Source organism: Dermacentor andersoni, chromosome 4, assembly GCF_023375885.2.
Source record: "Dermacentor andersoni chromosome 4, qqDerAnde1_hic_scaffold, whole genome shotgun sequence".
Lineage (NCBI taxonomy): Eukaryota > Metazoa > Arthropoda > Arachnida > Ixodida > Ixodidae > Dermacentor > Dermacentor andersoni.
In genome coordinates, this window is record NC_092817.1 from 46,119,789 (window position 1) to 46,135,205 (window position 15,417).

The 15,417-nt window shown below is 48.6% G+C and overlaps 1 protein-coding gene across 2 annotated transcripts; it reads left to right on the top strand.

The window, feature by feature from the left end:
* The first annotated feature begins 2,000 nt into the window (after positions 1 to 2,000).
* On the top strand, positions 2,001 to 15,005 carry LOC129386182 (uncharacterized). Of its 2 annotated transcripts, XM_072287516.1 has the most exons (4): positions 2,001 to 2,532; positions 3,947 to 4,385; positions 10,952 to 11,209; positions 14,686 to 15,005. In XM_072287516.1, the coding sequence occupies exons 1-3, from the start codon at positions 2,457 to 2,459 to the stop codon at positions 11,199 to 11,201; spliced, it is 765 nt and encodes a 254-aa protein (XP_072143617.1). In that variant the 5' UTR covers positions 2,001 to 2,456; the 3' UTR covers positions 11,202 to 11,209; positions 14,686 to 15,005. The 2 variants fall into 2 exon arrangements, with proteins under 2 accessions (XP_072143617.1, XP_054929643.2); XM_055073668.2 differs by lacking the exon at positions 14,686 to 15,005 and having other exon boundaries at positions 10,952 to 11,222.
* Positions 15,006 to 15,417: the final 412 nt, after the last annotated feature.

Below are 15,417 nucleotides of genomic sequence, written 5' to 3' on the forward strand. Positions count from 1 at the left end.
TTGCTGAAGTGTGCGGTGGCGTAGAGGTAGAACATCCGCTTCGCGTGCAAGAGGACCGTGGTTCGAATCCCGGTGCCGCGCAAATTTCCACCGGATTAAAGAAAAAAAAGTCCGCGTGTGGCCTGGAGTGTAGCCTGTTCCCGGTGACCAGAACCGGTGACGCACTCCCTCACAAGAGCAGGATTGGCCACAACCTCCTATATGAACTGCAAAAAAAAAAAGGAAAGCAAGAAAATAAAAGTAAAGGATTAACAACTTATGAACCGTGATGAACCGAAACAGTGATGGCAATGAATCAAGGGAACCTACAACATACGCACACTGCTTCACTTTTAAAGAAGCTTAACTATCTTACAGGTGGGGGCCTCAGTCTCAGGTGCAGAAAACAGTGTTTGCTTCGTTCGCTTTTTAGAACGTAGCTCTAGAAAGGCGCATACACACTATACGGCAAAACGCGCGCGGCGCGCCGGCGGCGGCAGAACACGCGCCGCGAAAGCTACCTCGCTGCAGCTTTTTCTTGAACTGGGATGGATCGGTGTTGGACATATTTCTCGCGGCTTTCCGCGGCGATAAGTGAGCCGCGAACGCCGGAGACCTATGAGAGCGGTCCCTTCGGTGACGTGCGCTGGGGTATAGCTGGGGAAACTGGTTTCATGCGGACCCGCCCGACCGCTCGATTCGTACCCGTATGTGTATCAGCGAGCGCGCTGGTTTCGTACTATCGTCTGCTCGAGTCACCTCATCCTCACGCTTGTTTTGGCCTCGTTCGCGATTGTTTCGATTGTCATGGTTTGCGATTGTTCTTTACCATGATGAGTCTGAACCGAGACGTCCCAATGGAAAGGCCTTTGGAGACAGTGCGCCATATCGGATTCTGTACGAGAAGACGGACCCCGAATACAAGGACGTGGAGGCGACCTCCGTACCTCAGTCTCCTTGTGTTTTCAACGCGGCGACGCCACAACAGAAGGGAACACACCTACAGGATTATGATTAGTGGCAATGACGTCGTCATCCTCATAAGATATAACTCGCGTTAAGAACGAAGAGTGTAAACACAGCGCCGATATATTAGCTGACGAAAAAGAAGCGCGCGATATCTCGTACCTACACGCAGAGTAAATGAGAGGAGGCGATATTTTCATGCTGTCACGTGACTGCCGCAGCGGCTCGCCGACAGTTGGTGTGGCCACTCTGCCGCAGCTGCGTTTTGCCGCCTGCGGCGCGACGCGCGCGTTTTTCAGCTAGTGTGTGTGCGCCTTAACTGAGCGAACAAACACAGCGAAGAATGAAGCGAAGAGAGGGTGAGCCGGAAAGCGGAGGAGTATGGTGCAGCGGAACCATGAGGCGGAAAGCGGAGGAGGAGGATATGGCGAAAGAGTGAGAAGACAAGCCTAGTGCCGCAAGAGGTGTTTTGTGGCGACGATGGCTACAAGATGGCGTCAGGGTAGCGCGCGTCGTCTGTATGGAAACAAAGCACTGCATGATGTGAGGTCTGTCTGCGGCGGCTGCTCTGAATCGCGCCCACGCGTCACGCACGCGCCACCACTCGCGATCTCCTCATTAGCGAGGCAGCCGCTGCAACGTGCCGCACGAGACAGATCATCCGCGTTAGCTAATATGTCGCGAAAGACGGTTTCACTTGCGCGATAACTGCAGCGAGAGGGCACCCCCAAGAAAATTCCGGTCACGGGCCTTATTAGTCTACTGCGCTGGAACAGAAAGCGCGTTTTTAAGTTGTTTTACTGGCGGAAAGTCTATACTTAACTTTTCAGATAAAAGACATGCGCATTACGGGTCAAGAAACTACATAAAAATTTTCTTGTAACTTGGGGCAACATTCTGTTGTGAAATTGTTCTTATGTACAGAGGAAAAGTGCTGAAAATCTGCGGGCTTAGATTTTAACGCACTCTTGCTAGTCAATTTCACAGCCAATGCCTTTCTTGTTCATTAAATTTAACGGGCTACGTCAATGAGCAAAACCGGAAACCGCCCAGTACCTGTGCTTATAAAGGGTGAAAGGGTCTGCGCTCAAATTTTGCATTAGGGAGTTTCGTAATCGTCGGCGAATCTTTTTTTTTCTTGTTTCTAATGCGAGCTGAATAGCTGTACTAGCTAAAACAGTTTTGCTAGCGATGCTCGTGATGTTATCCTGAAAACGTGTTGATTGTAGTCTAAGCTTTCGGAGCAGTGTCTCACAATTTAAGCCAACGTTCATAGACCCACAACGTCGATTCGAGCATCCCACACCCCTATCTAGCGGCGATCACCCTCTCAAGTGTAGGAAAAAATGTCCACCTGAAGTACAGCAAGCAAGATTATAGTTATATTTTTGTTTTGTTTTTCTTGATTCATTTCAGCTTTAAGATAAATTTCAGTGTGCCCTATCGGCAAATGCTTTTGTCCAAACGCGCTCTTCTGCACGAGATTTACCGCCAGGTGAAGAAGAAATTTCATGCACGTGGCATTGCTCGCGCACCTCGAGCTCTGCTCGCTCCCGACCTGCAAGAAGAACGCTGGACGCCACCATGGTAAGACGCCATTTTCAAGTCTCCTGTTCGAGATCGTCCCGTCGACTGGTTTTCCGGCTTAATCGCTTATAGCCGCGAGGCTAGTAATTTCTGATAACGCTCATAAGAAAGCCGATCTGTGTTTGAGGAATCGACAGGTGTATTAGATCTAGTTTTCATTCTATGAAAGGTAGAACTAGACTTCGCGTTCGGACACTAGTCCCATTTCTTCACAGCGTATGCCCAGCAGCCACATGGTGCCCTGAGTGTTAGGAGTAGCGAGGATGAGTTAATTTACTTCCATCACATATCGTTTCAACAGCCCACATATGTTTTTTTTTTTTTTATTTTCGTGTACCGTGTTTGTAGAATGACTTGATCTGCAGGAGCCTTGAGTTAGGTGCACTGCTTCTGCCATGCATTCAAGTGCAGAATGCGCTTCTTCATTTGCATGCTGCGCGCTCAAGCGCATGCATTACTTGAGTTTCTTTGTAGGTGGCCATTTTCTACCATTCTTGCAGGCTACAATTTAGCGGCAACGCTAAAATTAATTAATGTCAATGTTTAACATCACAAGAAACAAACACTCTCGGCAACCTCTCAAGCACACAAGTGCTTTCATATTCCGCTCCATATATAGGAATGCGTCACTGTCCCGCGAGCGCGAGCGCACACCTTATTAGCCGCTGATATAACGCGGTGGTTCGCAACACAGAGATGAAAGCAAGGACGACGTGGCGTTTCCAGTTCAACACAATATTCCGAGGATACACGCGCTAGCCTCCGCACTTACAGCACTTGTTTGTACCTGCTGTTACGTCACCGATATCTAGGCGAAGTAAACTTACTTTCCTCGATAAGCCGAAGGTGTACATAAGTTCCCTTCGGTAAGGTAGAAACTTCGGCTGGCTGGTGGTAGCATAGGTCATATTTTGAAAAACCAGCACTTAGGCGAAGCACGAATTTAAGGTTGCACAGGTCGCACTGACCAGCAACAGCACGAGTTTATCATTTCTTGCCAAGAAAAGGTGAAAGGGGTTGGGAACACGTGTTAGAATTATCGTGATAGATACAAGATTTTGTTTTCATGCAGTAACAGCTAGTGATGGCCTGCTGAGTCGCATATCACTGTTTGTGTATAAGAATGTAACGAAATATTCAAGTATTTCATGAGCCTTTCACCCTCGGTATTTTCTCACAATCTGGCACCTGCAGAAATTTGGCTTACACAGGCACTTGCTTGAGTCGACGGCGAGATTGCTGTTTAGTAAATCCGCCAGTGATTCGGCGTGTTAATACTCTTGTTATCATTCAAGAAACAATAAACTTAAAGAATAATTCTTATCCTGGAGCTTCGTCTAAGCGCCGATGTTTCAAGATATGAGCTTCGTTTCGTTGTTTGCCAGATGAATTACAGCTTCTGTGCGTCCTGCAGGCCAAGGGCCAAGTTCGTCTTTGCGACCGGCGACCGTATTACATTCGGCCGCCGGCCAAAGAACGAGGCTCCGCCAGACCGAGACATGCCCGCAGTTCAACCAGCAGCAGGCAAAGGCCCAAGTTTGTCTTTGCGACCGGCGACCGTATTACATTCGGCCGCCGGCCAAAGAACGAGGCTCCGCCAGACCGAGGACATGCCCGGAGTTCAACCGCTTGCAAGCGACGTGGCAGGCGCCTGGCGATGCAACGTCGTCGCCTTCCAGGGAGCGCGGTGCCGCGGGCGACTCGAGCCGACAGCGAAGACGCAGGACCACAGGCGCAGGCAGTGTTTGGCAGATCGGGCGTTTCCGTGAGCTTCCCGATGCTGCAGGTGGCACCCGTTCTCGATCCTCCAACGGCGCGGAAGCTCGGCCATGGAGGAGGAGCCACCACCACTGGTGAGCACTGCTACACGTATGAAGCAACACATCGCACTGGCGTAGTCACTACTTAATTTTAGAGGGATATCTTAAGCCTGCTATAAGTCTGAGGCGATGTTTCCCATTTACCCCGTAACTTGTTTCTGATTGTTCACACAAGAGACAGCAGCTTCCTTGTTCCTTGAGGAGGCTGCAGGTAGGCAGCGCCTGTATCCTGTTTCTTATACGTTCATCCTAACATCCGTCTTACATTGCCCTGCTAATTTGTTAGTGTACATTGCAATATAATATGCTCAACTATCAATCAAGAACGTGGAAAGAATTAGTGAGAACACAGTGATTGTTGGCTGTAGTATATAGGCTGCAGCACGGATATCAAGGGATGACGTGACTGCTCGGGCGTCAGATACTCAAGTGCTGCAGGATTATGCCGCAGAAAGTTAAGCGCCCATTTTTGTCTTCGAAATAAGCGTCAACAACGGGGCGAAGAAAGGCTCCGCAATACTTCCTTCGGTGGATCGAGCCATTTCTGTTCGTGAGGTAAAACGGCGCCACACCGACTCACTGTGTTTAGCTCCTGTTTAGCTCAAGCTGATTCGACCGTGGTCTTAGCAAACTTCAGCTGTCTACATACTTTTATTATACTCAGATACACTGCGTTGCAGTGCGACTATTGTTCCCCTATTCTTCTGAGAGGCTTACGAGTTTCAGTGATACAGGTGAGCTTAAATACACACTAAAGAGAATAAAAAAAGCCTTCATCCGAATAAATTACCCTTCTTCAATGCCAAAAAAGCCACTCTTACCGTAAGGGGAGGCTTGGTAAGCTCGAAAAGGCGTAAAACAAAAGGCTGGTAGCAATGACGCCATGAGGTACCCCCACTATCTCGTCGGGACGTCATGGATTTCACACTGGCTCATCGGCCCTAGTTAGCTTTTTGTTATTAAAAGTGGCTATATCGCATTATAAAACAACCAGAAAATGCACTGAAATCCGTAACGCCACATTGACATATTGACGATACTGTTAACGTGCATAAAAAAAAAAAAAGCTTGCCCTTTATTTTATTTTCTAGTAATGGAACTCTTATCGTAAAATTACTGTAAATAATGTTTTTAATGAGTACTTTATCAGTCTTAACTGATTCAGTATCTCTTAAATGACCAAATTTGGTTCTGTTAAAAGAAAACGATAGTTACCACGCTAACACCATGTACGCAGGGCCAATGCAGGTAAGTCTGCACTGCAGGTAACTTGTGACAACGAGAGTCGCAAACTGCAGTCCAGCTATGGCTTGGAATTTGTATTCCGACATATTTACGCCGCGTAAATTTTACTCTGGAAAGGACTATACGAGGTTTCTGTCGGTCGGCTTGGTCTTTCAACACTACGTATCCTTGATGTCTGCCTCATATTACGACGACGAGAACAATCAGCAGAACGCGAGAGGCTGCAACTTCGCAGAACAGCTGGCAGCGGAGTTTCGTGTCAGACTCACGAGAAAAAGCCTGCATAATTTTCCTCTCCCTCAACGTACTCTCCTTGGGGTTTCTCCGCCATTAAATAGGAATTGTCGCTGGGGCAGTTGGTGTCGTTTACTCTATACGCTTCTAATGTTTGGCGCCCAGCGCACATTGTCTACTCATTTTTCTTCCGCCGTTATAAAAAATGCGCATGCTTCAAGGGCACCGTCTCACGGTATTGCACGATAGGGTCGCAGCAATGAAGTAACAAAAGGCCTGGCCAATGGGGAGGCTGATGACTTAAATCAGTTATGGAGAGTGATTTCAGAAGATACCAATGAATAACAGAGGAAATGTCCTTCCCTCAGGTTGCCAGATCACGCCTTGACTGGTTGTGTAGTTAAGCTACCGTCGTTGAAAGCGAGGTTTCTTTCCTGCCGCTGATGAGGTTAGGTGAAGCCTCGTGTGCTGTAACCGCGGATTAGGTAGTCGCTCTAGATTGCCTGCTACCAGGAAGATTTTGGAACGCCCGTCGCTATATGCTATTTATGCATGTAAAGTTTGTCCATGCTCTTGCTTCAGAAAGCAAGAGCATGGATTTACTATTCTCTTTAACGATGCGAGAAGAGGCGCCACACAGACAAGGCGACACTCATGACGCGCCGCTCTTGTGTCGCGTTCTCTGCGTGGTGTCTGTTTTCGTGGCGTTAAGGAGGAATGGATAGTATTCACAATTCCAGTGGAAAGTAGAAAGAAAAGATGGCAAGTAGAAACTGTAGACAAACATAACGTTTTGCAGCTCAGGGGCCGGAAACAGAGGAACACACACACACACACGGACGCCTGCTTCAAAGCCGAGTTTATTATTAAGGCGCCGCAAATTTCATTAATACCATGAGCCGGCTGCCGCGTTTGTCTCAGAGCTCGTCTTCTGCGCTGCAAGAGCAGCTTTTATCTTACCAGCGAACCAACCAACAACCCAGATCAAGTTGCTTCTACTGCAATATGTAGCACACCTCCAAAGCATGCACTGCTGCTAGGGTGACTGAAACGAAAGAAAGTGAAGTTTTGCGTCGTCTTCTGTGCAGAACATCAAGGCTAGCAGTAAATAAAGATTGATTAGTTGAAGAGACTGTTAATGTCTTAAACGATGCCTTATTCGCGTGTTACAAGGCATAGCAAATGGAAACAAAAGTTTGTTGGAAGGCGAAGGCGCGCTGCGAGCAGTAGATTGAATGGTGTCAAAAGTCAGGTTGCGAAACACCATGGCATAGTGATGATACTTAGAGATCCATTCCTTATGGCTCGGCAGCTTTTCCGGACGGGGGTGTCGTCTTCGCTACGTTTTGTGCGCCCTGACAGTCCCGCATCGGGGCCCCTGTTCTCAAAAATGTTTTCGTGCTATATTAGCCGTTAGAAACGGCTCATACCAGCCAAACTTGAGAGTTGGAGATTGTAGAGGACGCTAAACACGCGAACCTAAGCAGCTGGATAGTTGTGCCTTAGCTGTTCTCCGAATGTAGTACATATACAGGGTGTCCCACATAACTTCAGCCAAGAATTTAAAAATTGAAAGTGCTTCGCAAGCGAATTGAGCCGAACGCATACTATTCGCAATAGCCTATAATAACTCAGACATTTTTTTCCCCATAACTCACTAAGTTTAGTTACCCAACTTCTTAATTATTGGCTGAGGACCCCAAGTATGATACGCAAATTTGTGGAGCACCTTCAGAAACCACCAATCGAGTTGTTTCTTTTATGATACGTCTCACATAGTCCTTTTTTCCGGGTTGTAAAGAAAGCCCGCCAAATATGAAAAAAGCTACGCGACGGAGCGTTTGGCGCAGTGGTAGTGTGCTGCTCTCAAGCGTGCGTTCTCTGAACAAGGTCGGCTCCAGTCCGATGACGGCGAAAATGCGTGCTGCTGGGCGAGCGCTTCCGTTGAGATAAAGAACCCCCTGCCGCTTCCTTGTCGCCAGTCACGAAGAAAGCACCGCTCGGCCATCAGCACGCATTTGCCCCGTCATGCGGTAACAGTCGCATGCCCAGATACCTACACCAGACAGAATGCGCTGTCGCAGGCCACTCTCGCTGCAGTCGACCTTGTTCATCTATCGCACGCTTGAGAGCAGCACAGTAACAATGCGCGATAGCCCCGTCACGTGGTAGTTTCTCATATTTCAGGGGCTTTCTTTGGAACGCGGAAGAAAGGACCACGTGAGATATTTTGTGTTGGAAACAAGTTATTGAGAGGTTTCTCAAGGTTCTCTACAACTTTGCTATATCACACTTGGGGTGTCCAGCCAATACTTAAAAAGTTGATTAATTAACCATGACTAATTCATTAGTTAAGGCGAAAATATAGAATAGCCTGGGTAACTCTAGGCCAGTGCCAACATTATGCATTCGGTTCAATTCTCGTTCTGAGTGTCTTTCCTTTTTAAATCTTTGGCTCAAGTTATGTGGGACGAACTGTATAGAAAGGGCGGCCGGCCAATCGCAAAGCGCAATTACGAACATGAAGCTTTCACAGTTCGGTCTCTCAGGTATTCGGTGGCTGGTGGTTGGTCATTTAGAGGTGTCTTCCAGTCTTGGATGGGTGGCCGTTGGCTTCTTTGTGGGTCGTCGGTGCTGGGGGCACTTTGTCTTGTTTATAGCGGTGTTTACACTGATGCAAAAGGTGGCGTGTTGCATTTCTTAGAGCGTCACGGCAAATACTGTGCGACAACATTTACATCTAGCACATCCAACTTGATCCGAAACAAGCCGGTAGATCCAACTTGATCCGGAACAAGCCGGTAGTCTCCATTTAGCGCGTATTTTCCGGTGAGCGGAGGAGAGAGAGCACATGCTGGGCTGCCGTCGCCCTTTTTCTCTCTCTCTCTCTCTTTCTATCTAAATGTGTGCCAGTGTTTACGTGCTCGGAAGTCTACGTGCCAGTGTTAGTCTCGGAAGAGAACAGCAATTTACAATAGGTAGCGAGGCACTGAAAGTGGTAAGGGAATACATCTGCTTAGGGCAGGTAGTGACGGCGGATCCGGATCATGAGACGGAAATAATCAGAACAATAAGAATGGGCTGGGGTGCGTTTGGCAGGCATTCTCAGATCATGAACAGCACGTTGCCATTATCTCTCAAGAGAAAAGTGTATAATAGCACTGTCTTGCCAGTACTCACCAACGGGGCAGAAACCTGGAGGCTTACGAAAAGGGTTCTACTTAAATTGAGGACGACACAACGAGCTATGGAAAGAAGAATGATGGGTGTAACGCTAAGGGATAAGAAAAGAACAGATTGGGTGAGGAAACAAACGCGAGTTAATGACATCTTAGTTGAAATCAAGAAAAAGAAATGGGCATGGGCAGGACATGTAATGAGGAGGGAAGATAACCGATGGTCATTAAGGGTTACGGACTGGATTCCAAGGGAAGGGAAGCGTAGCAGGGGGCGGCAGAAAGTTAGATGGGCGGATGAGATTAAAGGCTAAACCCCATGAGCGCGATTTTGTGCGCGACAGCGACGAGCGACGGCTTCGAGCGACGGATTGGGCCGTCGCGTGAACAGATCGCTCGGTATTGTCGCGCGATCGCTCGGTTCTGCAAATCTAGAATTCGTCGCTCGTCGCCCGGAAGTGCTACGAGCGACTAGCCAATAGCGCGAAGCCGGAACTGGATAACTCAAGTACTTCTGATTGGCGCAGGGAACGAGCAAACGATTGAATTTTTATACGTGCAAGGATAAGAACCTACTGCAAGACATTCAGAATTATTTTATGCTGCTTTTTACAGTAAAACACATCAACTTATTAAGGTAATAAAACACGCGTCACGCTAGTTTCGGCGCCTATATTGCTGCCCTCATACCGGCAACACTGGGGAGACGTCGCTCGAAGTCATCGCTCGCATGGGGTGCAACTTGTAGGCGACGAGCGAACGCGACAGCCATCTCCATCGCGTCGCTTGTCGCTGTCGCGTGCCAGGTCGCTTGCATGGGGTTTATACTTAAGAAGTTTGCAGGGACGACTTGGCCACAATTAGTACATGAGCGGGGTAGTTGGAGAAGTATGGGAGAGGCCTTTGCCCTGCAGTGGGCGTAACAAGGCTGATGATGATGATGATGATGATGATGATGATGATGATGATGATGATGTTTACGTGCAGTGCGTGATGCACTGCCGATGTGCACTTCGATATGCACTTTTCTGGCGCATTAATTCATTTTGGTTGCTTAGCGCATTGCCGTCTTTCACATGGGTGCGGTGCGCTATAGAAGTGCAATTCACTTGCGCCACTGAAGCATTCGTGTAAATACAGCTAACGTTGACGTGGCCGTAATTCCGCGACTTCTTTCAGCCCAATGTCTCGAGCAGGCACGCCACTTTTCTAGCACGTCTGTTCGAGAGCAAACGAATAAACATTAACGTTTATTAAAGAGGACTTGTCCTACCAGGGGTGTACCAGGAGCTAATGAATGGGGAATGACTCGAAGGTACAGCATGGCGAAGGCGCTTGCAATGCGACCAAATGCTTCTTTCTTTTAAAGAAAGGAAATGCAAGAAAAGAAAAACAAGTCTTGAACGAATTGACAGGGCATGCCGTTAGCCACCATTCGGCAGAATGGCTTATGTTGGCGTCTCCTAGATTCGTTCACGTAAACTCGAGGCGCGCGGGATGAGTGGGAAGTCGAACTGATCCAACACCTGATCTAAGTGATGTTGGCTGACCCCGCGCGGCTCGAGTTCGCTTAAATTTATTTGCCAAGAGGATTTGGAATGGTCAACCGATTCCTTGCCCGGTGCGTAGACGGCGAAGTTGCTTAGGCGCTAGTTATAGGCGCAACCCGTTAATGTTTATAGCAATCCGACGGCTGGTTTTCGACCCGTCGAGCAGCCTCCAGACGACTTTATCGGCTTTATATAAACGTAGCTATTCAGATAGGGATAAAACTGCAAACCCATTTTTTTTCGGCCTTGTCCGTGTATGCCCAGTGTGTCAAGCCTCAATTTCTGCCATCTAGACTCTCTGCAAGACGTCTGTCGACCGTCGGTGTCGTGTTGGCACATGGCGGCAGAAAATCATTCTTTGCAACGGAGCTGACTGCTGCGACGTTCCGTGCAGGCCCGCGCTGTGGTTCGTCCAGATGTCGGCAGTCGTCGTCTCGTTCGTGGTGGCCGCGCTTGTCGCCCTAATGTTCGCGCTGCAAGAGGCAAGGATGGCGATGGAAAGGGCACGTGACCTCAGATGCTTCCTGGACGGCGACGACGACGGCGACGACGACGGAGACGCTGAGGGCGCCAACGGCGTCAGCAGTGTCGCCGCAACCCGCCGACGGCAGGCACCTGTCAGCAGCTGCTGTGGCTCTTTATAAAAGTTTATGTACACATAATAATGCTGCTTTAATTTCGTTCGTAAGCACTGTCGTGCAGCAAAAAATGTTTTGTACAGACCAAGTAAGCATTCTTGCCTGAACCTCGTTATGCTATTTTTTTTCCCTCGGTGCCCAAATAATAAAGTGACCGCAGCAGAGGATGTAGCTATAGCTGATGTATATGGGCGGGAAGTTGGGCATGTTAGTGGTTTAATACTATAGGTGCAGTGAAAAGAAGACAAGATGGGTAGGAATGAACGTGTGCGTCTGCCCCTGTCCGTTATACCTTCTTGCTGTAACCGTGGGCGCTTTATTATTGGATTGCGCAAGGGGGGTATTGGGCAACTACAAACGTCCAAGGAACGTTTCGCAACAAGTTTCGCAGAGCTGTGCTTATAATAGGGATCTAAGCAGATTAATTTTTTTCAGGCGATGGTGAGAGAAGGGTAGTCTTCTTGCGCGCTGTAAAAAGAGGCTCTCTCCCAATGCCTCGGCCAGCGCGCGCTAGCAGTACTCTCCTGCGTTATCCCATATCCCAGCCGAGGGCACACGCGACGTTTACGTCCTAACCCACTTCTTCATTCCCCCTACTTTTTCTGCTGCGCGGTGCATTTCTGGTAATGGCTTGGCGCGCTCTCGTTAGACAAAGAATAAACACATCTATTGAAGTAAACGGGAACCACAGGGTCCTTCGACGGGCCCTGTGTGGGGGGTGGATTCCTCAGTCCAGGAGCCCATGGGCCGCATCCACCCGACGCGCTCACGACCAGATCGAGCTGGTCCCGGGAGTTGACGCTAGACAGGGAGGCTTTCCGCTGTTGCGTGGTGGGTTTTCGGACTGTAGGATTGGCGCCCATGGCGCTCTCGGGAAGCTTTATCATTCTCACTATTTACTATTTCGACTGTCTTTCACTTCCTCCCGCCTCTTAATTGTATTACTCTCCATTGTTGGCCAATCCCTTCTTGTGGCTATGTGTCACTGCGTGGAATCAGCATTATCATTATCAACATCATCATAATCATTATCGTGTTGTTCTTCCTCGTCATCGTCGTGGTCGCGTTCCTGCTGGCTATTTGTTACCTGCAGCACAGCATCTTGGCTTTGCGTGTAGTGCGGTTCCCACAGGTTCACGTCGTCCCTGCTGACGACGGAGCAAGCGGCTCCTCCAACAAGATCTGTTGGTTTCTGGACTCGTGTACAGGAACTTTCTGCTAATGCTGACTGACTGCTGTGATACATTTGCAGCACATTTTGTTACAAATTTTGCGCTATTTTTGTCTTTGCCACATACGACAAGGAGTAGCTGGTGCCACGACAAGGCGCCAGCTTCTCCAATTAAAACAAGGGGGAAAATGACACGGGCGTGCTCGATCTCCTTGGAACGTTACCTGTTTTCGTTTCCTCCATCAGTAGTGTCATTTCTTGCATGATCCACGAACCAAACTTTTTTTTGTGTGCAATCGCCGAAACTGACGAGATGCCTTTTCTTCTCTTGAATCATGGGGTTTGTTGCCGTAAAGCAAAGCAAGAGTAATAGGGCACGCCGCAGTGGAAGGATGTGGGTAATTACCCCCCCCTCCCTTCAACCCCACCACTCCTTCGCCCCTTTGGAAAAGAAGTAGTTCCACGATTTGATGACGTAAAGCAAAGCGAGAGTAATAGGGCACGCCGCTGTGCAAGGATGCAAGTAATGACCCCCCCCCCCCCCTTTGGGAAAGAAGTTACACGAGCGTTGCAATGCTCGCGCCCCTCCTGCACCTCGCGCATCTCCCGCACCTCGCGCATCTCCCGCACCTCGCGCATCTCCCGCACCTCGCGCTCTCCTTGTTCCAGGCCGCAATTAAAACCACCGACTCCGACATGGTGAGACGACGTTTTCTTGTCTCCTGATCGTGACCTTTCCTTTCTGGCAGAACCGAATAGCCCTGAAGAGCTTAGTTTATCATTGAGCTCATGAAGTAAGCTTCGCTTGCGAAGAATCTACAGGTCTGTCGAGCTGCGTTCACGTATTCGCGGGATCTCTCGTGCTCCTGAGGCGCTCCAGTTTTTCGACGGTCGCGAAGCCCCGCGATTTCCCCAGGTTTTCTCCAGCTCTCATATACGATGAGAAAGATAACCTTTCAGTGGGAGTATGGTTTAGAAAAAGGGCTAGGTGCGATTTATCATTTATTCTGCGTGCCACTGGTTATTTCGCAAGCTTTCAGGAAACTTCAAAGTGGCGAGTCGGAGAAGTTAACCTCCGGCCTAATAGTATGCAAAGTATAATATGTTTGCTATTCGATATCTTCTAGAATAATTACGCAGGTTCTCCTAGGCTGTAAAGGTCTTGTTTACCTATCGTTGGTACCATGCACCCTTAGTCACAGTCGCATTACTTATACGGTGTTTACCCAGCAAATATTGGCGCCTTGAGTGTTTTATGAGTGACGAATTTGTACGTGCGAGAATTTCGACTGAAATGTCTTCTGTAGGGTTTTCCACAAATGTGTCCAGAATTGGAAAGCCAGCGAGGTGACTCAGTCTCTCAATAAACGTGGCACTGAGCACGACTCACAGTAAAGTACAGAACGCACTCTCAGATGCGTAGGCAGCGAAGTATTCAACCTTTGTGAAGCTCGGCACCCAGTTATATACCAACTAGCATTTGAAACAAGCGCAACGCGAGAATGATTCCCTAATGGCACTTACTGTCCCGCTTAACACCATTAAGCAGCACTTGACGCAGCAGTTCACTTGAGAGAGAGTCCATAGTGGGAGGCGTTCGACTATTTTTGACAATCTTGGGTTTTGTAACGCGCACACATGGCCGTCTCTCCATCGGAACACGATTGCCGAGGTCGCGATTCTAGTATACCATCACATAGCCGTAGAGTTCTCAAGTTTTTCTTTTGAGTTGTAACCAGAAGGCTCCACCACGTTTGCTGTAAGCTTTCAGTGAGATTGATCCATTCCCTCCAGGAAGGGGGGTTCGACTGGGAGGCCGGCAAACATGCTGGCCTCCCAATCGAACTGTATGAGTTTTGAGTACTATGAGTTAGTATGAGCAGTATGAGTTGTTAAATAAGCGGAGCAAGCCCACAGCTGATGCCTTCTATTAAGATAGCCCTGGCGGAGGGAGCAGCGGGGGCTTTCAGGAAAGTTTTTTTATGTATAGGTATAATGCTGTATAATGCTGTATATAACATGTAAGCCCGTTTCTTGTACATGCAATAACAATAACAACGTGGCTCGGGTGCACCAACGCCAAATCCACTAAGCCTCTACTCGGCGGGTCGCAACTGCTTAGTGAAATATGGAACAATACGACGCGAAGCTCTCAGCTGCACATTATTCCAAGGATGCACGCATGAACCAGTGCACGGGCTCCTCGTGCTTCTACCTCTCTACGGTACAGCACCGACACTAGGAAAAAAACCAACGTTGAATAGTTTCTAGGAGATACGCAACCTGCCAGATTAATTCCAACATCTGTATGTCTTGCAGGACAAGGTGACGGCCTGCTTTCCTGGCGCCAATCACATCCCTCTCTGGGGCCGAATAGAGGACGAGGTGATGCCAGCTCCAGACCATGGCTGGCGCTCGACCCTTCCGGTGCGACGTGGCCTGGGCCTCACGGTGCAACGTCGTCGCCTTTCATGCAGCGCGGTGTCGCGGACGAATCGAACCGCCAGCGACGACGCAGGACCACAGGCGCAGGCCGTGTTTGGTGGCTTGGGCCTTTCCTTGGCCTTCCCGATGTCCCAGGCGCCCTTAATCCATCCTCCGGAGACAGGGGCACCCGGACGTGTCGGGGGAAGCACCAGCACTGGTGAGGGCCTCTATACTACGTATATACTGCTTACGCATACCACGCTCGTGAATATGCAGTAAGGAATGGCCATAAAGAGGGAGGTTGACTTAACCCCTTAAATGCTGACGACGCGTTAACTCGTGACATAGATTGCACTACCTTGTAATTGTGGTGCACAAATAATACGCCATGTCTTTTGCGATTTCTTTTTCAATAATAGCAGTGAAAGAGCTATAGGCATTCCTGGTATTATATCTTTAGGAATAATAGAAGGCCACATAAAACCAGGTTAAAGAGTACGCACTTCTCTTAATTTCTTTTTAAAGTTTGTCATGGTTAATCTGCATTAAAATGTTACGTTTCTGAAATGCGGAAATGCTCTCTTACTATGAGCGGCGCCTTCATTATGCCAGAAAAATACGTAA